This window comes from Corvus kubaryi, unplaced genomic scaffold (genome assembly GCF_017639235.1).
Source record: "Corvus kubaryi isolate FWS band 111438036 unplaced genomic scaffold, C.kubaryi_AGA036_p1.0 37260, whole genome shotgun sequence".
In the NCBI taxonomy this organism is placed as follows: Eukaryota; Metazoa; Chordata; class Aves; order Passeriformes; family Corvidae; genus Corvus; species Corvus kubaryi.
Genome location: NW_024581077.1, coordinates 282,598 through 303,963, shown reverse-complemented (window position 1 = coordinate 303,963; position 21,366 = coordinate 282,598). Strand labels below are relative to the sequence as shown.

The 21,366-nt window shown below is 41.6% G+C and overlaps 1 protein-coding gene across 10 annotated transcripts in view; it reads left to right on the top strand.

Annotated features, from left to right (window-relative positions):
- The window catches only part of FAT3 (FAT atypical cadherin 3), a 398,052-nt gene that overhangs the window by 362,014 nt on the left and 14,672 nt on the right, over positions 1-21,366 (top strand). For all 10 annotated transcript variants that reach the window (XM_042024007.1, XM_042024009.1, XM_042024004.1 and 7 more), the window contains 4 exons: positions 630-787; positions 8,339-8,807; positions 17,967-18,120; positions 19,252-19,907. In XM_042024007.1, the coding sequence (XP_041879941.1) occupies positions 630-787; positions 8,339-8,807; positions 17,967-18,120; positions 19,252-19,907 (1,437 nt within the window). The remainder of the gene's footprint in view (positions 1-629; positions 788-8,338; positions 8,808-17,966; positions 18,121-19,251; positions 19,908-21,366) is intronic.

The window sequence follows — 21,366 nt, the reverse complement described above, 5'->3', positions numbered from 1 at the left end:
TATCCCAAAAAGAAAGTTTGAGGACATTTGTTAGTTCTCTGTATCTGTGTTCTTCCCTGGGATATGAAGAGCCAGGTGGATGGCCAGTGAAGTAGTGCTTTCTGTTGACTTCAGGGAATCCCAGGCTGCAGGACAGAGGATTTGTGCTGTTTGCCTGATGAAAGCACAGCAGATACTGGACTGTGGTCCTGGGCACTGGTTGCAGGGAACTCACTGTAAGGGTTTGGCTGACATCTGCCCACATGTAATTTTACACCCATAACTCAACTGCCTTATGTACAGGTGTGGTCATTTTTGACTCTCTCTGTTACCAGTGAGGGAAGACTGGTGCCTCCAGGAGTGTATAAGCTGAAATATGCTGAATACTTGGAGAAACCTCTTTGTTTTTTATGTTTAAGTATGGAGAAATAGAACTTTCCTCTGTGCCCTGAAAAATAGTTAAAAAAAGGAAATGCAGAAATATTTTGCAGTAGATGACAGCTTTTTTTCTCTCATCAAAGATGGGGTTTATTTATTTCTTCCTAGTCGTTCTCATTACCTTTATAAATTCTTCAATTATTTAACAGTTGAGGAGTTACTTCATGTATCACTAAAAGCACATGTGTCTTTTCAAAATGGTCTTGTTTCAGGCCACACTTCCCTTAGCTTTGCTGGGAATAGCTACATTAAATACCGTGTTTCTGAAAATAGCAAGAAAGAGGAATTCAAGTTGGCTCTCCGTCTGCGAACCCTGCAAAGCAATGGGATTATAATGTACACCAGAGCAAATCCCTGTATAATTCTGAAGGTAATTAAAATAACTTATCTTTTCTGCAGTTGTTTTTCTTGATTCTATATTTTCTCTTGGCTCTTGATTTGGGGAATGCTGTTCTCATTTCAGCTGTAGATTGAGAAGATGAAGTCTGATTCTAACGGGGAAAAACAATTTCAACAACAGCAGCAACAACAATAATCAGAAAAGCAGCTTGTTAGTGGTACTTTACTTGGAAAATTCCCCACTGGGTGCTGTTCATTATAAGCACATTATGTGTGTCTGTGTGCAGGAGCCAGTCTGCACGAGATGCAAGATTTGGCCATTTATATGACTATGTAGTCAAAACGAAGCCTGCTGAAATTGCTGTTCTTCCCTTCTGTCCTGTCTGTGGTTAGAGGATATGCCCTCACTGTTAGCAATTTAATTCCAGGAACCAACTGCTTAGAACATGTCTCCTACTGAATGTGAAGATCTCGGCACTCTGTGGATTAAGATTCTTTGTTGAGAGAGTCATGGGGTCAATGCAGATTGATACCAAATCAATACTTAATTGATAAGCTCTCCATGCAGTTTTATTCTTTTTTTTTGGTTTCTGTGGAATGGCAAATAAAAGCTGGATGGAAAGGGAGTACTAGGCTCATCCAAGAGCCTGCACATATAGTATTTCTGCTATAGCCTCTAAGGTACAAAATGAAAACACTGACATTTGTAACTCAGCCACATTCTATAATTCAGCAGTGGGAGAAATGGCACAGAGCGTTTTGTGTCTGTATTTGCAATCTTTAGGGTACTTTTGGCTGAATGCATAGGTTATGTTCAAGTGGCTAGATGAGTTATTAATGGGCAACAAATAATTTTACAGCTGTTAGACTGAAGTATTTCTTTCAGGAGCAAGAGTACTGTCTGTCATTCACCAGAAACTGTAGGCATTATTCAGATTTGTACAAGACAATTAACCTCTGCTTTGAGATGCATAGAAATGCAGTTTGAACTTTCAAACATATTTTTTTGTTTAAAGAAAAACCAACCAAACCTGCAGGTTGGAAAACCTTCTTTGAAGTCTTCATCATGCTTGCTCTTAGCATATGTAAGTAGGTAATTTTTGCAATTTTGTAATTTCAAAAAATACCTAGGAAAAAAACAAATGGCCCTGGTGGAAGGTGCCAGTTGAAAACAATAGGAGATGATACAGAGGTGGCCTGAATTGGAGTTAGAATGGTGATAGGAGAATTCATTTTGGTAGAGTTTTGTATATAAAGCTCTCATCATTAAGGAGCCCAGCATATCCAGATCATAGACAACTGAGTGAAAATCTCCAGTTGAAGCAGGGAAATTTTGCCACCAAAATAGAAACGTTGATACTACTACTGTTGCTACAAAAAAAAAAAAAAAAAAAAAAAAGGCAAACACACAAAGAAAACCCAATAAATAAAAACCCCAAAACCAAATTAAAACAAACAAAACAAAACCAATCCAGTAAGAGAACCCCTCATTGCAATCACCTGAATTGAGTTTTCACTTGTGAGGTAGGAATCATGTTTTCAGTCACCACTTCACATAATCACCTAATTATTTTGCTTTGAAAGATGCTGAGTTAAAAATAATACTTCAAGGAGCAGCAACAAGAGCTGTGGTTATTGTGCTCCAATCTCAGTGAGCAACCTCCATGTCAAGATGTTTTGCTTCCTAGGTCTAAGAAACAAAGAAAGAGAAAGTAGAGCTTCAGATGCGGCTGCTACCTCATGTATCCAGTGAGTGAGGTCTGGGGTCGTGTATGGATGCAAAGCTTCTGCTTTCTCCTATGCATTGAGCAGGGGAGGACATAGGGAATTACCTTCTCAAAGCCTCATGCTCAGCTTTTAAGTAGGGCAGGATTCATTGTTGCAGTGTGTATGTCCTTTTCCTGGGTCTGGCCCTGGGCTTCTGCATGCATGGGGTTTAAAGGAAGCAAAATCATTACATGCAGCATAGTTTTTTAAGAAATGGTAGCACTTTAAAGATCAGGAATTGTCAGAGTTTAGTTTGTGAAGGTCTGTTAGCCAGGAGTATCAGGCTAAGTTCTCACAAAAGTGCTCTGTGGCAGACAAATGGCATCATGCTCAAGGGATTCAACCCTATCAGGTCTCTTCAGGGATGGCAGCTGACTCATGGACTGCACTTTGGGGATCCCTGACTCAGATGTTTTCAAATCAGTTACACTTGGACTTTCTAAACACACTTTTTTTTCATTAGTAAACCAGAAGTAAGGTTTCCTTTTTTTCCTTTAACCAGGTACATATGGTGGCATGTAGGGAGGCGCTCAGAAATGAGGCCATTAAGCAGATTAATTAGAGGTCTATAAATGTGAAGTTGTTATCATTTGAGCATTGCTTTCAATTAAATTAAACATGAGGAGAAGCTTTCCAAATAGAGGATAAAGGAAGAAATCCTGTGTTCTTTTGAGCACTCTGGCATCAGTCCAGCAAAGCACTTAATCACTTGCTTAACTTCCTGTATTTGAAAGCAATTGGAACTATTCACATACCTTAATTTTAAGCATCTACTTAAGTATGTGCTGGATTAGCACCAGAGGGCCCAGCACCATCACTGAGCTTCAAATAAAGGCGGAGGTAGAAGAAATTTAGACCCACAGGTTATGAACCGATGGGAAGACAGGCAGAAAAAACACCTGTGCTGTTGGGGCATACAGTGGCATTGATTGTTTTGAAGCAAGTCTCTACCATTGCAGTCTGTTTAAACATTAATGCTGCAATATGCTTTTCGGTGTTTAAATGACCAGCTTAATTTTGGGAGCTCATACATTCATGATAACTCCAGAGATGGAAATATTTCATAACCGTAACACAGTGTCCTTCCTGGAGGAATAATCAATTCCACAGAGCAAACTGCTTGTCTACTACTTTGCTGCAAGCCTACCAGCTACACTGTATTGATATAATAAAATAAGGGTGTTTTTTATTCAGCTGTTTCAAATAAAGCAACTCATCCATCGATTTTGAGAGGTTGGCCTTTTTTTTTTTGCTGCACACTCTTGCTTTTAAGACAATTGGAGCAAAATGAGATGCAGGTCAATGTTGGTTTTTTTTCCTTTGGAAAGATTGCATGTCCCAAAAACAGTATCACCATTTCATTTTTACCTATGTAGCAGCCAACTGGGAAAAGTAAGATTTAACCACTTAAAGCATTACAAGGCTATTGCAGAAGAGAATTCAAATTTTTTTTTCCTCCAAGGTATATAATGGAGATTCATCTTGTTTTGTGAAATTTTAAGGATTAAAGATAGGCAAAGAAAGACTTTCCCAGCATGCCATAAATACAACTGCTAAATGGTAAAAGGCAGGCATATGTTCTTCTGTCCACGCACTTAATGTGAAACTTTGTGTGGTTTAGTGAAGTATGTATTATACATTTTAATGCATTACTGCTGCATGGCTTATGCTGGATAGGACTGAAGCTTGGATATTATCCCAGTTGTGGCTGTAGCTGAAACAAGTAATATTTTAATTAAATACACCATTTTACACAAACGGACGTGAAATGCAATTCAGCTAACGAAATATTTCCCCAGATAGATTAGGAGGCAGCATGCTGTATCCATGGTGTTTGACTGCAGATGGACTGTGCGAGCTGGAGGTGGTCTCAGAAGAACCATTTGATCATTTTATTACCTGTGTTGATACACAAATATGGATGTTAGCCAAACATCTTAGCCAGACTAATACTCTAATATAATTTACAGTGTGTGTTTGGCTCCATTCTGCTCACTGAATGAAATTGTTGAAATGTAGCAGATTGCATCAGCTTTTGGAGTCTTCTCTGTTCTTTTTACTTCCCTACAGGTGAGAAATCCTGTGGCATATATGCTTAAGTTTACATTAACCTCCCTGTCGTTGTTATAACTGAGCCTAGAAAACTCTGGGAAGTGGAAGCTTTGTGGGAATTTTCTGCCCAGCTAGGATGAAGCAGTGTCTCTCTGCTTTCATGGTGCAGAGGGTCTCTGCTGATGCCATGGGCTGCACTGGTGAGGGGTTGCACAGTTTGCATGTCTCTGCTGTGAGATGGAATAACTCAGGCTCTCTGCTGTGTTGCACTACAGAGATGGATAAAAAAAGCAATGCCACACATTCAGTGCTGGACTGACAGTCTGATGCTACCGACTCTCAGCTAGACCAGCCATCATCCCACTGAGGTTAATGTCTGGGTAACTGCTGAGCCTGGACAAGAGCCTGGATATTCATTGGAGGTCCATACTTTTTGCTTGAATGTCCCTAAGTTAGCTTGAAGTTAAGCTTTTCTTGGTACCGAGGTCCAGGCTATAATCAAAAAACCCTCTCTGAGGATTGAGCAGTGACCCTGACATCTCAGTGGTTACAAGGAATCACAGGAACACCAGGGATTAATTGCTGAATGATGGTTGAATTCTCTGCTCTTACGAGTGGGGACAGCAATTTTACCTGTTAAGTGGAAGAACCTTCTCCTCCCTGCCTGGCCAGTCTAGCTGCTAAGTAGTAAAGAGTGGAGCCCTTTGCAGCATCTACTCCTTGCCAGTTCTTCCTATTCATCCTACTCCTCCTCGAGGTCCATAGGGGGATGAATATTTCCTCCCAGCCCCTCTACAGCAAGGCTGTGACCATCTGATTAATGCAAGTACTTTCATGGTCCCCTTGCTAGGGGTATCTAGGCATGTCACACAGTCTTTAATGTATGTATCCATAAAGCAGTGGTGTGAGGTAGGGAAATGACGTTACCCTTCTTTTACTGCTGGAGACCTGAAACTAATGGCTTGCTTGAGATCTCAGAGGAAGAATGTTGCAGGGTGTGGATTCCCATGCAGGTCTGTCATGTCTTAGGCTAGTACTGTAAGCATCAGACCATCCTTTCCATCTTTCACTCTAGGTAGAGGTTACTCGTGTTTCTTCAATAACAGGAAGGAAACTTAACCCTTCAGACAATATATATTTACTGTGTATGTCAGATCATCTGCTGGTAAAAAGAAATAAAAGTGGATGAGAAAGATGTATAAAACATATTTTAATGGCAAATCTTTTAGATCACAGTTTCCTGTATACAAATGGTGTAATATTTATCCCAGGTGCTCAAATGTGGTGTTGTATTTATAAAGATAATTGGAAAAACATGTTCTGTGAGTAAGAGTAATAGACATGCAGGCCGTAGGTCCTTCAGGGCATAAGTAGTCATAGGGGAGGTATATGTATATTATACACAATCAGTAGAAGAGTTTCCATAGGAAAAAGCCTTTTGAGTAAGCAGTGAGTTATCTGCTTATCCAATGATGGCTGTTTTTCAAAGTGTACTATGTTGGCATGCATTTTTCTGTTTGATTTGTATTCCTGGTGAGACAGACCACACTTTCTGAGCAGCACCTTCAGGGTTTTTGGACTATTTTGTTGCACATGGGGGAAAGAAACTATTGCTCCATCTCTGGAGAGAAGAAATTCTCTGCTTATCAGGGCATCTTGTTTACCAGGATTCCTCCTGAGAGTATGCTTTAACAGACCCAATTTCAATCTACAGAAACTGTTTACGGCTGAATTTTGATTCCTGTAAGAAAATGGTTTTTAGTGAAAAATGATCCAGATTCATTATTCTATACATCCATTAGCCTTATTTGATTGAGCTGTAGGAGTACCAAGCAACATCCATCCCTTAAGCATGTATTTGCAGTCATAGATCTGATTTCTTCTCAGTTTCATTACAACCTACAGATCAGGGACTTCAGAACAGCCAGTTGTTCATAGCAGGGGCTAATTCTAGCTCCTTCCCTTGGCTCCTTCTACATGTGTATTCATTCCTCTACAGCCCTTCATACCATGCAGACTAAGTGGGCAGATGGAATCTACAGGGAGCTTGCCCCATGCTTAGCACCTCTGTGTCCTCACTGCCAAGCAATTGCCGAGCAGAGGAGGGGTGTGGTTTATACCCTGATTGCCCAGTGTGTCTTGGCTTGAGGTCCAGTTCAGATTCAGCCAGTCAAGAAACCAAGCATTTGCAAAGGAGGAGGAAATCCAGGGATCTACCCATCTCAAGATGTTACCCTTAGCTTTTCTCCAGGTAGTTTTGTCAGCCTCCAAGGACATAAAATGCTGATAATGACACGACAGCACAGTCTGCTCCTGTAGATTAAGAGTTTCCCATTTACCTTCAAGCCACATCAGGGAGCCTGGCTGAGAAAGAGTTTGAGCACGCAGTCACATGCCAAGGGAGGTCTCCAGCTAACAAGACTATTCATGCTAGAAATGGCCAAAAATGGCCAAAGGCAGATGGACGCACTGCAGCGTCCTCACATCTGCATTCACCATGCCGGTTCAGCAGGCCACCAAAGCTCTGTGGGGCTCTTGCATTGACAGCTGTGGCAACTCTGCTCTCACTGGGGGGAGCAGTCAGACTCTGTAACAGATACACCAGTGAGAGGACAATGTGAGCTGCCTGGATGGATGAAAAATGACACAGCATCTGAACTTTTCAGGGGGATAAATAATGTGACAGAACTGTCTTGAAATGGGATTTGCAGAAATAAATACTTCCTAGAGCTTCCTAGAGCATGACATAAAGGTAAAATACTTGCAAGAGCTTTCAGAGAACTTGAATCCAATTAATGTGTCATAAGAAGTTATTTCCAACCTTGTCAGCCGTTTTAAACTTATTTGCCATCTGTTAGAGAAACCTAAAATCTTTGGGTAAAACGCTAATCAGGAAAGCAGCACTTCCTACCTATTCCCTCACTTTGCCTGCACCAGCAGAGTCGCACAGATTTTCCCTTTGTGAGGACTTGGGATGGGTGAGGGACAGGAGGGAGAGTGAGAAATCCCCTACAAACTCTCTAAGTCCATGAGCTCAGCATAAATACAAGGAAAGAAAGGAAAGTAAGACCCATCTTATGTCATCTATGAGGTATACACAGAGCAGGTTGTGTAGCATCTTTGGGAAATAACTGACTTTTGGTCAACCAGTATCTTACTGTTGTAATTAGAGAAGCTGAACTTAGGATGTTTAGGGACAACTCCACACCTCATTGAGATGCTCTTAAAGGTTACAGAAGCACAGGATGTTTGCGTGAGCAGAGTACCTAACATCACCAGCTGAAAGCGTGACCATTGACTTCGCCACAAGCCTCTCAAACACTGAGAGGTGATCCTGTGCCCTGACTGTCCTTTTGGTGACGTCAACCACTGGGAGCAGAATCAAAGCTCTTGGACTTGCTGAGAAAGACACAGCTGTTCAAGAGCAGAATAAGGGTCCTCAAGTCCATATCCTGTTCAATAAAACATATAATTATCCCAGGTTTTGCCTGTGTTCTGCACCCATACAATTTTCTATATTTTCAGTTTTCCTGCAGTAGTTGGCTTTGGGCAAATTCAAAGTAAGCTGATATTTTCCACTTTATATTTTTTTTGCTGATGATAAAGGCACAGTTTTTTGCTATTTTAGTGTCATGTGGGAGAGCAGCTTTAACAGTGTGCAGAGACTGTCTAGAAGTTCTCTGTGCTTCCAGATTCTCTGCGAGAGCATATTCTGAGACAGCTAAGTGCCTGAAGCGGTTTGATTTCTGTTTTCCTCCTGCAGATTGTCGATGGCAAACTCTGGTTCCAGTTGGATTGCGGAAGTGGCCCAGGAATCCTGGGAATTTCTGGCAGGGCCATTAATGATGGAAGCTGGCATTCGGTCTTCCTGGAGCTGAACCGCAATTTCACAAGCTTGTCCCTGGACGACAGCTACGTGGAACGCCGCAAGGCCCCCCTCTACTTCCAGACGCTCAGCACAGACAGCTCTGTCTACTTCGGTGCCCAGGTCCAAGTGGATAACGTCCGCAGCCTGACTGACAAGAGGACAACGCAGGTCCTGAGCGGCTTCCAGGGCTGCCTGGACTCAGTAGTCCTAAATAACAATGAGCTGCCACTCCAGAACAAACGCAGCAGCTTCGCAGAAGTGGTTGGCCTGACGGAATTGAAACTTGGCTGCGTCCTTTATCCCGATGCCTGTGAGAGACATCCCTGCCAGAACGGCGGCACCTGTACTGCCGTGCCATCTGGTGGTAAATGTTTTCATTACTTTATGGGCTTCCCCCTCCCCGTTTCCCTCTGTAATTTATTGCCAGAGATGGTTTTATGCAGCAACATGCTTGAAAAATCTCATGAACTCTATAAAACTCTGATAGGTATTGCAAATTGGGTAAAAGCTGTTTGCTCTATAAATAACAGTGAAATGGTGCCCCTTCTTATTGCATTAGTGTTCCAGGAGGAAATTGATTTATTGGCTGTTAGGATAATCCTATTTCTATAGAAACCAATAGAATTACAATTACTGTAATGTTCAGCTGGATTTTTCAGGATCCATTTACAGCATCCTTACAGCACTGAGGGCTGTACACAAAGATGGTGATTTCAAACGTCCATCACAGAGGCAACAGCGGTGTTGCCTTACTCTGTTTCCAAAGCTGTCACAAATAATTACTGAGCTGTCCACAAACACCTTCGTCCTTTTATAAGTGAGTAATTTGATTACATGTCTGCATTGAAAATAGCAGGTTGGGCCCATTATAAACCCCTCCTGAACTGTATTTTACAGCTTTCTTGGAGGCCTGAGTGCTCTAAGGTCTAAGTAATATTATCCAAATTTTATAGAGCATTGATTTAAACTGTGCTTGTGTTGGAGTTTCCTATCCAGTGGTTATGTGGTGGTTTGTGTGATTTGATACCAGTGACTTACTGCAGTGCACAAGTTACCAGAACAGTCAGCACGTTAGCAGGAGAAAAGCAAATGGCACACATGTAAAACATTCCCGCTCAGGCAGTTCTCTCTCTGCAGTGTAGGAGTTTCCCTTCCAGTTGCCCATACTATATTAGCGTGCAGCATTGCACACCTTTTCTGGCAGAATAAAACTTCCTCTGAAAAGGAGGGTGCTCAACAGAGAGGTTTTCTGCAAGTTCAGAGCTTTCCATCCACTTACTGTCAGTGGGTTTTGGTCATGGTTCCCTAGGAAAGTTCCCGCTAAACTCTTGTTTTATGGAGCATTTAACCACTGTCCCAGAGCTTTCTGCTTTAATGTGTCCATGCAGTTCCCTTGCACCCATACTTATTATTTCTGTTTTTCATTAGTTCAAAATTGGCTCTCATATTTCCTTTGTGAGTCCCCTCCACCGTGCAGATTTTTTAAACCTAAACTTCTGATCGGTTCAAGACCGACATGTGGAGAGATTAGAGCAAAACTGTGATAAGTTTCTCAGTTGGATAGCCCCACCCTTATAAAGTAGGTCCTGACAATGTGGATTTGTCCTTGCTGGGCTGTCTCAGCTAGCATCCCCTCTGGATCTTTGGCTTTGATTCAGCCACCTCTTCTCCCGTGCTATCACAAATGATGCATCAGGGATGCTGTCGGCTTTGCTGTTGATGGAAAGAGATGGGAGGACAGTTGGGAGGAATGAAGCACAGCCCTGGAAATCCAGGATGTGCTGTGGGGCATGAGGAGAAATGTTGCTGCGTGTGTGTTTGTCCTTAAGTGTCGTTATTTACCAAGAGAAGGAGAGAAAAGGAGGGCTGCACAACAAGGGCAAAAGAAAATCTTCCTGAAACAGAACGATGCTGCAACCACTGGAAGAATTGCTAAGGATGATTACTGAAATTCCGGGAAATATGGTGGTAGGATGTACAGGAACATATGTGTGATGGCTTTGATTCAGAGTCCATACTTACTAAATGGGGTTAGCCATTCGCCTCACATCCTAGGAAACATGAGAACAGCTCCTTCTATTGTGAGTCTACTTACAGTATTGCTCAGCAATCTCATGATGAGTAAATTGAAACCTTTCTAACAAAACTCTTTACAGTAATTCTTTTTTTCCCAGCTCCATGTGCATGCCAATTCAAACTGAGGGGAGACACAGGGTAGGGGAGAAGTGGCACTGAAGTTTGGACCCATCTTAGTACTGGAATGGCAAATACCATTTTCATGTCAACAAAATTCTCTGCTGGAAAGCAGTCCCAGAACTGATTTAACTTGCCTGGTTCCTGCCTCGGCAAGGGGCATGTGCCCTGCAGGGATGTTTTGGCTGCCTGCCGTCAAAAAATCTGTTTGGTGTTTTTACTGTCTCAGCAGTGTGTGTAAATAAAGGATTGTTATAAAGCCATAATTCCAGTGCAGTGGGCCCTGACTGTATGTTGGTGGTTCTACAGCCCAGCCCATAAGGAGAAGGCATGGGCATTTGTGCTTCCACTAGGCAAAGCAATTCTGTTGTTAGTGTCCTCCATATGCAGAAAGGCCATGTAATTAAATTTAAAAGCACAGGAGTCCAACAGCATTGCAAATCCTAGATGCAGAGCTACAAATGGTAATGTGCATTTAAGAACCATCAAGCATTGCACTTGCTGACATAGATGTTAGCAGCTGACTTCCATTTGAAATGGAAAAAAAAACCTGTTCATTTTTTAAAGAATTTTCTTAGAATGAAAACAGCAGTTTTTTTCTTTTTTGGTGAGGGGAAGAATGCAAAAATACACAATGCAAAGGTCCTTTTCCAAATTGCAGGGCATTCAGTAGCATCAGGATCTCTTGACTAATATTTTCTATGATATTATCATCCTTTTTAAGTTTTTGGAGAATAACATTCCTTTTCCTAAACAGAGTACTTGACGTAAGATTTGTTTTAATAAATACATCCTCTAATTTGAATTTTACAAAGCAGATTTCATATACTATTAACATCCTTTTTGTTATGGACAACCTGCTGTGCTTTACAAGAAAATTAGGAGAGAGAAAAAGAAAGCTGAGATTTATAGCTAATTTAAGAAGAAAACAGTCAAGCAAAGGTTACGCAACATTATAACATGAAAGAGTTGCTGGCTACATACCAGAAGTCAAAGAGGCCGTGTCTAATTTACATATAATTTGCATAAATTGAACATCTACGACACAAATCTCTATAACAGTGTTCCTGTTGTGAAATCTTCCTTTCAGTAGAAGTGCCTGCTGCCCTGCTTGCCATTAATAAATACCTCGATTACCTTTTTCTTCATCTTGTGGTTATGGGAATAGGGTCACATAGGCCTTGTGTGGGGAATTGCTAAGGCAGTGCTCTGTATGCATTAGCATATGCATCATGTATGTGTCCGTGCTGCTGCTGTTATGGTTTGGATGGATGCATTCCCAGCGGCTTCGAAGCGCCTGCTGCAGGGCAGGGCTGTGCCTGGGCTGCCCAGAGCTCAGGACTGACCACAGAGGTCTTGCTCCAAAGCAGGGCTGGCACAGGGCTAAGCTGACCCGCGCTGGCTCTTTCTGCCTGACCTCTCTGCATATGGAGCAGGGCAGAATGGGGATGTCAGCCTGTGCAAGAGAACACAGACAGCACAGGTGAGAACTCCAAGAGTACTGAAAAGACTCTCTGCTTTCAAACTCTGTTTTCTGAGCAGCAGAAAGTGACCATGACAGGAATCTCTGCTCTCATGGCAGCAGTGGTTGCCCAGTGATGCCAGCGGTTCAAGAGGAGGGGCTGCGCATCCAGAGGCCCCATGGGGAGATCCAGTGCATGTTTAAATGGGCTGGCAGATGAGAACTCACTCGGTCTGACAGCTCAGGAGACTCGTAGCAGAAAGATACATATTCAGTTTTAGAATAATTTTACTGGAAGACAGTGGAAACCACAGCCCTGAAGTGTAGGCCACATTCTTCCAGACTTTTCAGTCCCTATCCATAAGTATGGGTCAGTAAAGCTATTTTTAAAGAAAGTTAGCATTTTGAAACCTGACAAACAGCGTGACTTTCAGAAACAGCTTGGCTCTTCAAACTGAAATTTCCCAAGAAAATTCAACCAAGTGTTTAAAGTGTGGTTAAGCTGAAAGCTGCTGAATATGAGGTCTTAAAATGGGAAATGTCACACAACCTTAATAATAGTGTAGCACTTTCCAGGGCTGCCAATAGTAAATGTATGTTTATCTGCATGAGTAACAGCATGAGCAATCTCAGCAATAGAAAGCTTTACTGTAATCACATGCAAAGACTGCACCAAGGTTTTCAACCACAGAAAGAAACCTCATGCTTGTAAAGCCTGCAATTATAAGTATAGTTACTTCCTTTTAATTTGATCAGTCCTGTATACATCTGGCTTTGATTGAAGTAAATGGCTTATATAAGTAGGCAATTTTATTTGAATGTGAAGCATTTGAGCGGAAGTATCTACTGAGTCAAGGACTCAGTGGGCAGAGCATGAGGACTCAAAGTCATTGCTTTCCCCACTCTTCACTTTTTCTTCTATTCTTTTTTTTCTTTTTTCATGAACAGAGTTATAATCCAAAGGGAGGAGAAAATACAACATGGCACTTGGGTGGTGGGTTTAATACATGTTTTAAATGCTGTTGGCAGCACGGCTGGTTTTGATGATCAGGTAGTTCATAAGAAATAAATAAGGGAAAAATTAGTGTAATAATACCATGGAACTGGCCTGGTCTTACTAATGTTCTTGATCTTGCTTTTTCACACACACAAACAACCCAACATACTGTGACGTGAGTATACCAAATGCACATCAGTTAATTTTTTGAAAGCTTTTCAGAAATTTTGTTGGTGTTTAATCTTTTTTATAGCTATGATTATAGGCGTCTGGTTTTAAATTCACACTTTCAAAGCACATCCATGCCAATCCTGTCATAGAAAGCACTGGTTCAGCAAAGACTGAGGTTCATTTTCATACCAACAAGTGGCAAGAGGCAATCATCTGTTTGAAGACAGATAAGTTAAATCTGGAGTGGCAGGACTGTGTATGGCTGAAGAACACACACTTCTTGAAGGTGGCCTGGTTTGCCTATAGACCTACCAAAATACAAATGCTGGGAGAGGTCCTCTTCACCTTCAGTATTTCTCATCAGTTAGCTTGCTATGTAACACTGTGTGGTCAATGCCAAAGGCAGGGCTGTTTCTGGATGTGGAGTTTGTCAGGTCTAGCTGCACAGCAAGGAGAGAAACTACACAATGGAAAAGCCAAAGCACGTTAACAGATAAAAGCCAGCCTCTCTTGCATGGGATAAATAGAAACAGGAGCATACACATGTTCAGAAAAAAAAAAAAATTGGCAGCAGTTCGGAGCATCCTCTGTAATAAAGCCAAGTAAACCTTAGGATAGACAGACATTCAGATGCTCAGGCTGGAACGCTACCAGCAGAGATGTTCGCTACATAACGACACCCCATCTGCTGGTGGCACCGTGCCTGCCTTGTGCCACTGCCTCGGCTTCTTAAGTGCCAAGTAAGCATAGGTATAGGCAGGGAGCCTGTGTAGTGTCCTGGCTTACTGCATGTTGCTCTTCAGTAAGGTCTGGGATGAAAAATACCTTTTCTTCTGGATAGGGACATGCCAAGAGAGCAGAGAGAGGAACTGTTTGAGTCGCAGTGAGAAGGTAAGATTTAATTTCATAGTTTACTCAGTACTCAGACGGGTGGAGGAGCATGAGAGAAGCCTTATAAAACAACCAGTAAGCCCAAGACAATGTGTAGACCTATGTCTACAAAATGTTTTAGGTTGTGAATGACCTTCGATGCGAATCTTCTGATCATCATCTCTCCCTGTGCTTCACTTCTCACTGTGGAGAGGCAAGGTCTCGGAGGGCAGGACCAGGCTGAGTTGGAAGACAGCTGGTCCCAAAGCCCTGAGCTGCATGCACTGAGGGTGCTGGGTCCTCAGCACCAGCTCTTTGGCTCCACAGACCCACTGATGCTGCTCTGCAGGACTTGTTAATGTAGATACAACCTAAAAAGGCTGTATTGTTGCTCATAGCTTGTTGTTGCTCTTAGGTCAGCTGTTGGTACATGCTGCTATGGCACATGCTGAGAATGTTGTGGTCCCACCCTAGAAGCATTGCAGAGGTGTTTTCCAGAGTTTCCTATCTTTTTCCACTGATTTCCTCTGAAGAAATACAGTGGTGACATCACAAAATTTGCTGCCTTGGAGAATGCAGATCAACATTTCTGGGAATGAAATATTCATTCCTCTTGGAGGAAACTCAGATGGACTGTATCATCTTAAATAGTGATGAATTTCTAGGACTTCAGTGCTTTCATTTTAAACAGGATCAAGCCCTACATTTTAAAAGAGTTTTTTCATCCCTTGGTGAGAGAACAGGGCACTGAGCCTTTTCTCATGCTTGAATGTGAGAAGTTTGTTTGTTGTTCTAAACAGGAGGGAAGAAATGAATGGTACATTACCAGGATATTGTATTAAAAGCATAATAAAAATTTTTTATTAGACCCAAGATGCACTCCCTGCCAGAAGGGTTTTCTTTACAATTTACCTTTGTCCACAGCCATGTGGCTAAAGTGTGCAGTAGCAGGCAAAATTACAGCCTCTGCTGTGAGAGGTTTGGAGAAGGATTAAAGGTCTGGCTGGTCTTCTGGCTGAGCTGCTATATGCTGTCTACTGAGCCATCATATCAGCTCTTCTCTTCCCTACTCCATGAATTTTGACATATGCTTTGCTGTGCTGGAGACCTCCCGGGTGAATGCCCTACAGCTCTGAGCATGTGTGTCCTGTGTCTTTTGCCAGTGGCTTGGACTTGGCAGGTGTATGGCAGGGAATCCAACAAGAGGAAACACCAGTAATAAATATGGTAATTTAACATTGTCTTGTTTTAGTGCCTTTTTTATTTCTACGTTTGATACTTAGAATCTGTAGTAAATACTGTAGTCTTCTAACATCTGATGTGTGTTCCACCATCATTAAATCAAATTTGGTGAAAAACATAGGCTTTCAGAAGCGGACTTTTGTTTTGGTCCTGTTCGTCCACTGCTGGACAGGGCTCTGACCCATCTGGTGCATTCAATTTCATCTTGTCTTAGGATAAAATGCATAAATCCATGTTCCTTTTATTGCTGGTGGTAAAACTGTCTTTTTAAATCAAATCAATACTTTTCAAGTTTTCTACAATGAACAAACGTAGAAATATGTTACAGAATGAGAACCTAGAACTTAGTCAGCTGAAACAAGCATGAGGACATGTAAGTGGTTTAAAGGCTTTGTCCTACAAATGATTGGCACCTAAGAACTTAGTTAAAAAACAACAGAAACTTGGCTTTTAGCATCACTTTAGAGTTATGGAGGTTTATAAAATACCAGATAACACATATAATCTGTTGTTATATAAGGCAACAGAATTGATTATTAATAAAGTGGTTTATATTTGAATTGAACATTCTCCTTTCATTTAAACTCATTTGGACTGTAAAAAACATACAAAACATTACTGTAAATTTTTGGACTATAGATGTCACTGTTCAGTCATAAAAAGGGAGCCCTGAAACAGCTTTATTTATTCATGGCTGTGAATTCTACCTACAGTCACAGGTTTGTAATTCTTCAGACCCAGATCTCTATAGGTCCAGAAAGCTGTTCACATTGTCTGAGTGAGATATTTTTAAGACACAAAAAGAAATAATCCCATCTTGCTGATGCTGACTAAACGTGCTTTCTGGGAAGCCCAAAAGTTGAATAATTTATCTTCTTAACTCTGTAACCTTGGAAAGATCAGTGTATCTGTCTCCCTTGTAGTAGGACAATGAAACAGCATGATATTTGAGTATCTATTTCATTTATCTTCAATTAAATAGTATTGGACTCTTAACGGAGTATGCCAGCAAGTCTGGTTCCAAGTTTATTCTGAAAAGCCTGTCCTCATGAAAGAATTCAATTAGAGTAACTGAACAAGGTGAATTGAACCGTATAGGACATAAAAGATGTGGGAGTCTAGATGCAGAATTGCTTTTTCTTTATGCCTCCACTGGGCTTTTCCGTATTGTTTCCATGAAATTCTTTTTCTTGTAACTGTGCTGGAAATTCCTGCCATGTTTGCAGAAAGAGTAACTTTTAAAACAATTGTTTGGGTTTTTTTTCCATATGTATAGATATAGAAAGTTTTTAAAAATAGGTTTTAAAGGCTCACCACTGACAGATGATACTTCCACTACATCAGCTTGATTGCCAATAATTTTGATGCTGAATTGAGTTGTGCTCAACCATTTCAGCTCTAACTGCAGCTGTATTAATGGCAGGAAGGTTCCTTGTTTCAGTTGCTTAATGTGCTACATTCAGTAATTATGTGAACCCCATAACTGGAGCTTGAATCTTGACTGCACATCTGTTTAGGACATTTGGATTGTGTAAGGAGCTTTTTAAAAGATCAGCCAAAGTTTTTTTACAGACGTCCAGGAAAATTTGCTAGCTTGACAACTCTAACTTAGGAGTCTTCTTTTTCCAAGGATCATCTCATGGCTTTCACAGCCTACATGTTCTGTGCTCTTTTCAAGCAAAAAAGCACTCAGATTTCCATATCCAGTTCACAACATTAAGAGATGCACTGCCTCACAGGATTTCTTTGTGACCTTAAATAAGGCTTTTATTAATGGCACTATGCCATATGAAATTGCAAGGAGAGAAGGAAAAAAGAAATTTGTCATTTGATACTTGGCAGGGTGAACTGATGTATTTAAAACCTTTTTCTTTTTTTTTTTTTTTTATTCTGCTCCTGTGTTGGCAAAAAACAGAAATGGGACTTCAATCCCTGACAGGATCCCCCTCCACTTGAGTGTTGTTATGTCTGATGTATTGCAGTCAGTGATTAATCAGAATTTGATAGCACACACATAATCAGCTCTGATAAGGGCTGTATTGCCCAGGTCAGCTGGTATTTTGAAGTTTATAGTTTCTGCCTTGATGATGCACTTTATAAAACTGGTGTTTTATTACTGTCACATCCCACTGTGTCGTCCTTGTAAAGGGCAGAGGTGGAAAAGCTCTCAGCTGATATATTTGTTCTCAGCGAGGCCCCAAAGGAGAATAGGCTGCCGCTATCAGCAAACTTTTTCAAAAATGTTGGGAAATACATCCTTGACCTAGAATATTTCTTGTTACAAAAGATGTTCACGGATGATGTTTATTCTTACCTGAATCATGACAATTAGGATGGTCTGGGCTGCAGCAAGTCTTCTGGTCCCTGGTTGTAGACATGAGCTCTGATTGTCTGGGCATCTCAGATAAACAAACTCTTGACTAGCATTAGTGTGGACCACATGGACAGACCAGAATGAGTGTAAGCATCCCCTTGCCCCCACAGTACAATTTACTTTTCAGTGTAAAGCAGCCAAATGGCTCCTCTTGCTTTTAGACAGACTCAGTGGTAGGAGTCTAATTTCCCTCTCTCTGTCCCTCACCTCCCAGGGTACCATTGCAATTGCCTCTCCCAGTTTACAGGAAGGAATTGTGAGTCAGAGATCACAGCCTGCTTCCCAAATCCCTGCCGGAATGGAGGCTCATGTGATCCCATCGGCAATGCTTTCATCTGCAACTGCAAAAACGGCCTGACAGGAGTAACGTAAGTGTCCCTCCCCAGGTGGGCAATGGGAGCTTTTTGGCTCAGTGATGGTGGGTTTTTTGATCAGGATTTTGTACCCAAAAGCTATGGTTCACCTCGCAAAAAAAACCCCCAACCTCAGCACTTATTCCAAGTCTAAGCTAATGACAGCTGAGAAATCCCTTTGATTTCTCAAATCTGAGTCTTTCATGCTCAGAAATGTTTTTTCTGAATTCACCCTCCTAAATTGTTGATTCAGGATGTTATCTCGATACAGTTTTCTCTGAGATATACCTGTCTAAGTGTTGCCAGCTTTTTGAGTTATCTTGTCAAACCTGTGGAAGCTGCTGTGTAATCTTTGTTTTGAAAATGGATCAATTATTTGGTCACCTTATCCCTGACATAAAAGGCTAATTTATTGCAGTCATTTTTTAAAATCCCTACCTTGATCATATACTTGGTGTAGACATAGAAAATCATGACCTGCCCATCAACATGCTTTTTTTCTCATCTAGTTTGTCTACTGTTTGTATTTTTTCCTCTGCATTTTACTACCTCTGATTCTTTCCAATTCTCCTCTCTCTTTATGGTTCCTGTTCTTTTTTTTCCTCCACCTCTCTAATATTTGTTTATTTTATCTCCAGACCTAAATAATTTTACATAGTCAATATATCCTTCTCTTCTCTCTTCTCTTCTCTTCTCTTCTCTTCTCTTCCACAAATACTCTGATTTTTTTACTATCTTTTTTCTCAACTATCTTTTCCTTGAATCCTCCTCTAATATTTTGTATTGAAACCCATGGGGTAGTCCAAAAACAATATAAAAAAAATATTCTCTGTTACATTCAGTATGCCTCATTAAGGTCAGGGAACCTTTTCCTATCAGGTGATTTATTCCTTTCTTGATATCTATCAGATGTTCTAAACTCTTAATTCCCTGTTGATATTTCCATTTTATTGTCTTAAAAAAACCCATGGAATAGCTGTAGAAAAAATTAAATGCCATTAAATAATAGGAAATAATAAGATAATTTGCAGAGTACCACAAGGTGTTAATTAATGGCACCTCTTTGACAAGTTAAGGCATCATGCACAGGCTGAACTGCTTGCTAGATGTTCTCCAGATTCCAGACTCTCCTTTTCTTCTTTTAAGGTGTGAAGAAGACATCAACGAGTGTGAAAGAGAAGAATGTGAAAATGGTGGCTCCTGTGTCAACATCTTTGGTTCATTTCTGTGTAACTGCACCCCTGGCTACGTGGGTCAATACTGTGGTCTTCGCCCCGTGGTGGTTCCCAATATACAAGCTGGGCATTCCTACGTTGGCAAGGAGGAGCTGATAGGAATAGCCGTGGTCCTATTTGTCATATTTGTGCTAATCGTTCTTTTCATCATTTTTCGCAAGAAAGTTTTCAGGAAGAACTATTCCCGCAACAACATCACGCTCGTACAGGATCCGGCTACTGCGGCCCTGCTCAACAAGAGCAATGGCATTCAATTCAAGAACATCAGGAACAGTGGAGACAGCAGAAACATCTACCAAGAGGTTGGGCCTCCACAGGTGCCTGTGAGGCCAATGGCCTATACCCCGTGCTTCCAGAGTGACTCACGGAATAACCTGGACAAGATAGTGGATGGGCTTGGTGTGGAGCACCAGGAGATGACAACGTTTCATCCTGAGTCCCCCCGAATACTGACAGCCAGGAGGGGGGTGGTGGTGTGCAGTGTAGCTCCAAACTTGCCTGCTGTGTCTCCCTGTCGCTCCGACTGTGACTCCATCAGAAAGAGCACGTGGGATGCTGGGACGGAAAGTAAGTAGCACTGTGTGCCGGTCTCGTTCTTCCCTGCCATCGGGTAAGGGTTGCTTTCAGGGTGCAGCAAGTACAGTTGCACAGGTACTCTTAATGCTCCAGCCTAACATATGTCAATTGTTACATTTCTCCAATAAGTGATCTGGTTTAATTCTGAAAGTTTATGATTAAACCAGGCATACAAGACCTCTACTTCTATGCATTAAGTATGACTAAATGCATTTATTTCACTTGTTCTGAAAGCACATACGAGTAAGTGGTCTAAGCATTCTTCAAGTGATACGATGCAATCATCTTTCTATTGGAAAAAAAACAGTTTGGGGCAGAATTCTCAAATGTAAGTTCTGTTAGGTTCAGGCTGTTTGTTTCCCAAGGGAGTTAAAAATACTTTAACCTTCTGCAAGAAGAAATCCTGTTTTGCATCAGGGACAAATGAACTAATATTCTCTACTTTCAGTGTCTGTGAAGTGAAGCAGAAAATCATGTACTGCTTGATATATGGGATCACCTTTTTGGGCCATTGCATTCCCCTCTGCATTCAGTATCAGTCATCACATAATTTTCAATCCCCACACTTACCCTATTTGTGCTGTGAATGGTTTCTCACCTGATAACACAGTACTCCCTCCATTCCTGAAGGAGTTGCTGGAGGTGCAGCAAACTTCACATCTTCTGTCATGGCAGGGAATACCAGTTTTCTGGGATAGAGTTAAGGCCCTGCATCATCTATCCTTGCAAGTCAGAACATGTCATATGTTTGCTTCACCGTATATGATTTTTTTTACAAGATGTGTTCTCTTAGGAGTTTTTCCTAATGCATCTTCCAGTACCTGTTGGAGGGGGCTTACAAGAAGACTGGAGAGGGACATTTCACAAGGGCCTGTAATGATGAATGGCCTTAAGCTGAAGAAGGGTAGGTTTAGATTAGCTATTAGGAAGAAACTCTTTACTGTGAGGGTGGTGAGGCACTGTAACAGGTTGCTCACAGAAGGGGTGGATGCCCCATCCCTGGAAGTGTTCAAGGCCAGGTTGGATGGGGCTCTGAGCAACCTGGTCTAGTGAAAGGTTCCCTGCCCATGGCAGGAAAATTGGAACCAAATGATCTTTAAGGTCCCTTCCAGCCCAAACTGTTCTATGATTCTATGATCTTCAACCCTATTGCAACACAGCTTTATCCAAAGCTGTCACATAAAACTACACAATCCAGAAACTTTCATAGACCTGTAGTTGAAAGCAATAGGAACTGAGGAATAGAGAGAGGAATCTGGCACTGCCTTTCAGGAGGTTGCACCAAGACGGGGGTCAGCCTCTTCTCCCACGCAACTGGCAACAGGTCAAGAGGACAGCATCATGCTGTGCCAGGGGAGGTTCAGAATGGACATCAGGAAGAATTTTTGCTCTGAAAGGGTGGTTAAGCCTTGGAGCGGGCTACCCAGGGCAACAGTGAAGTCACCATCCC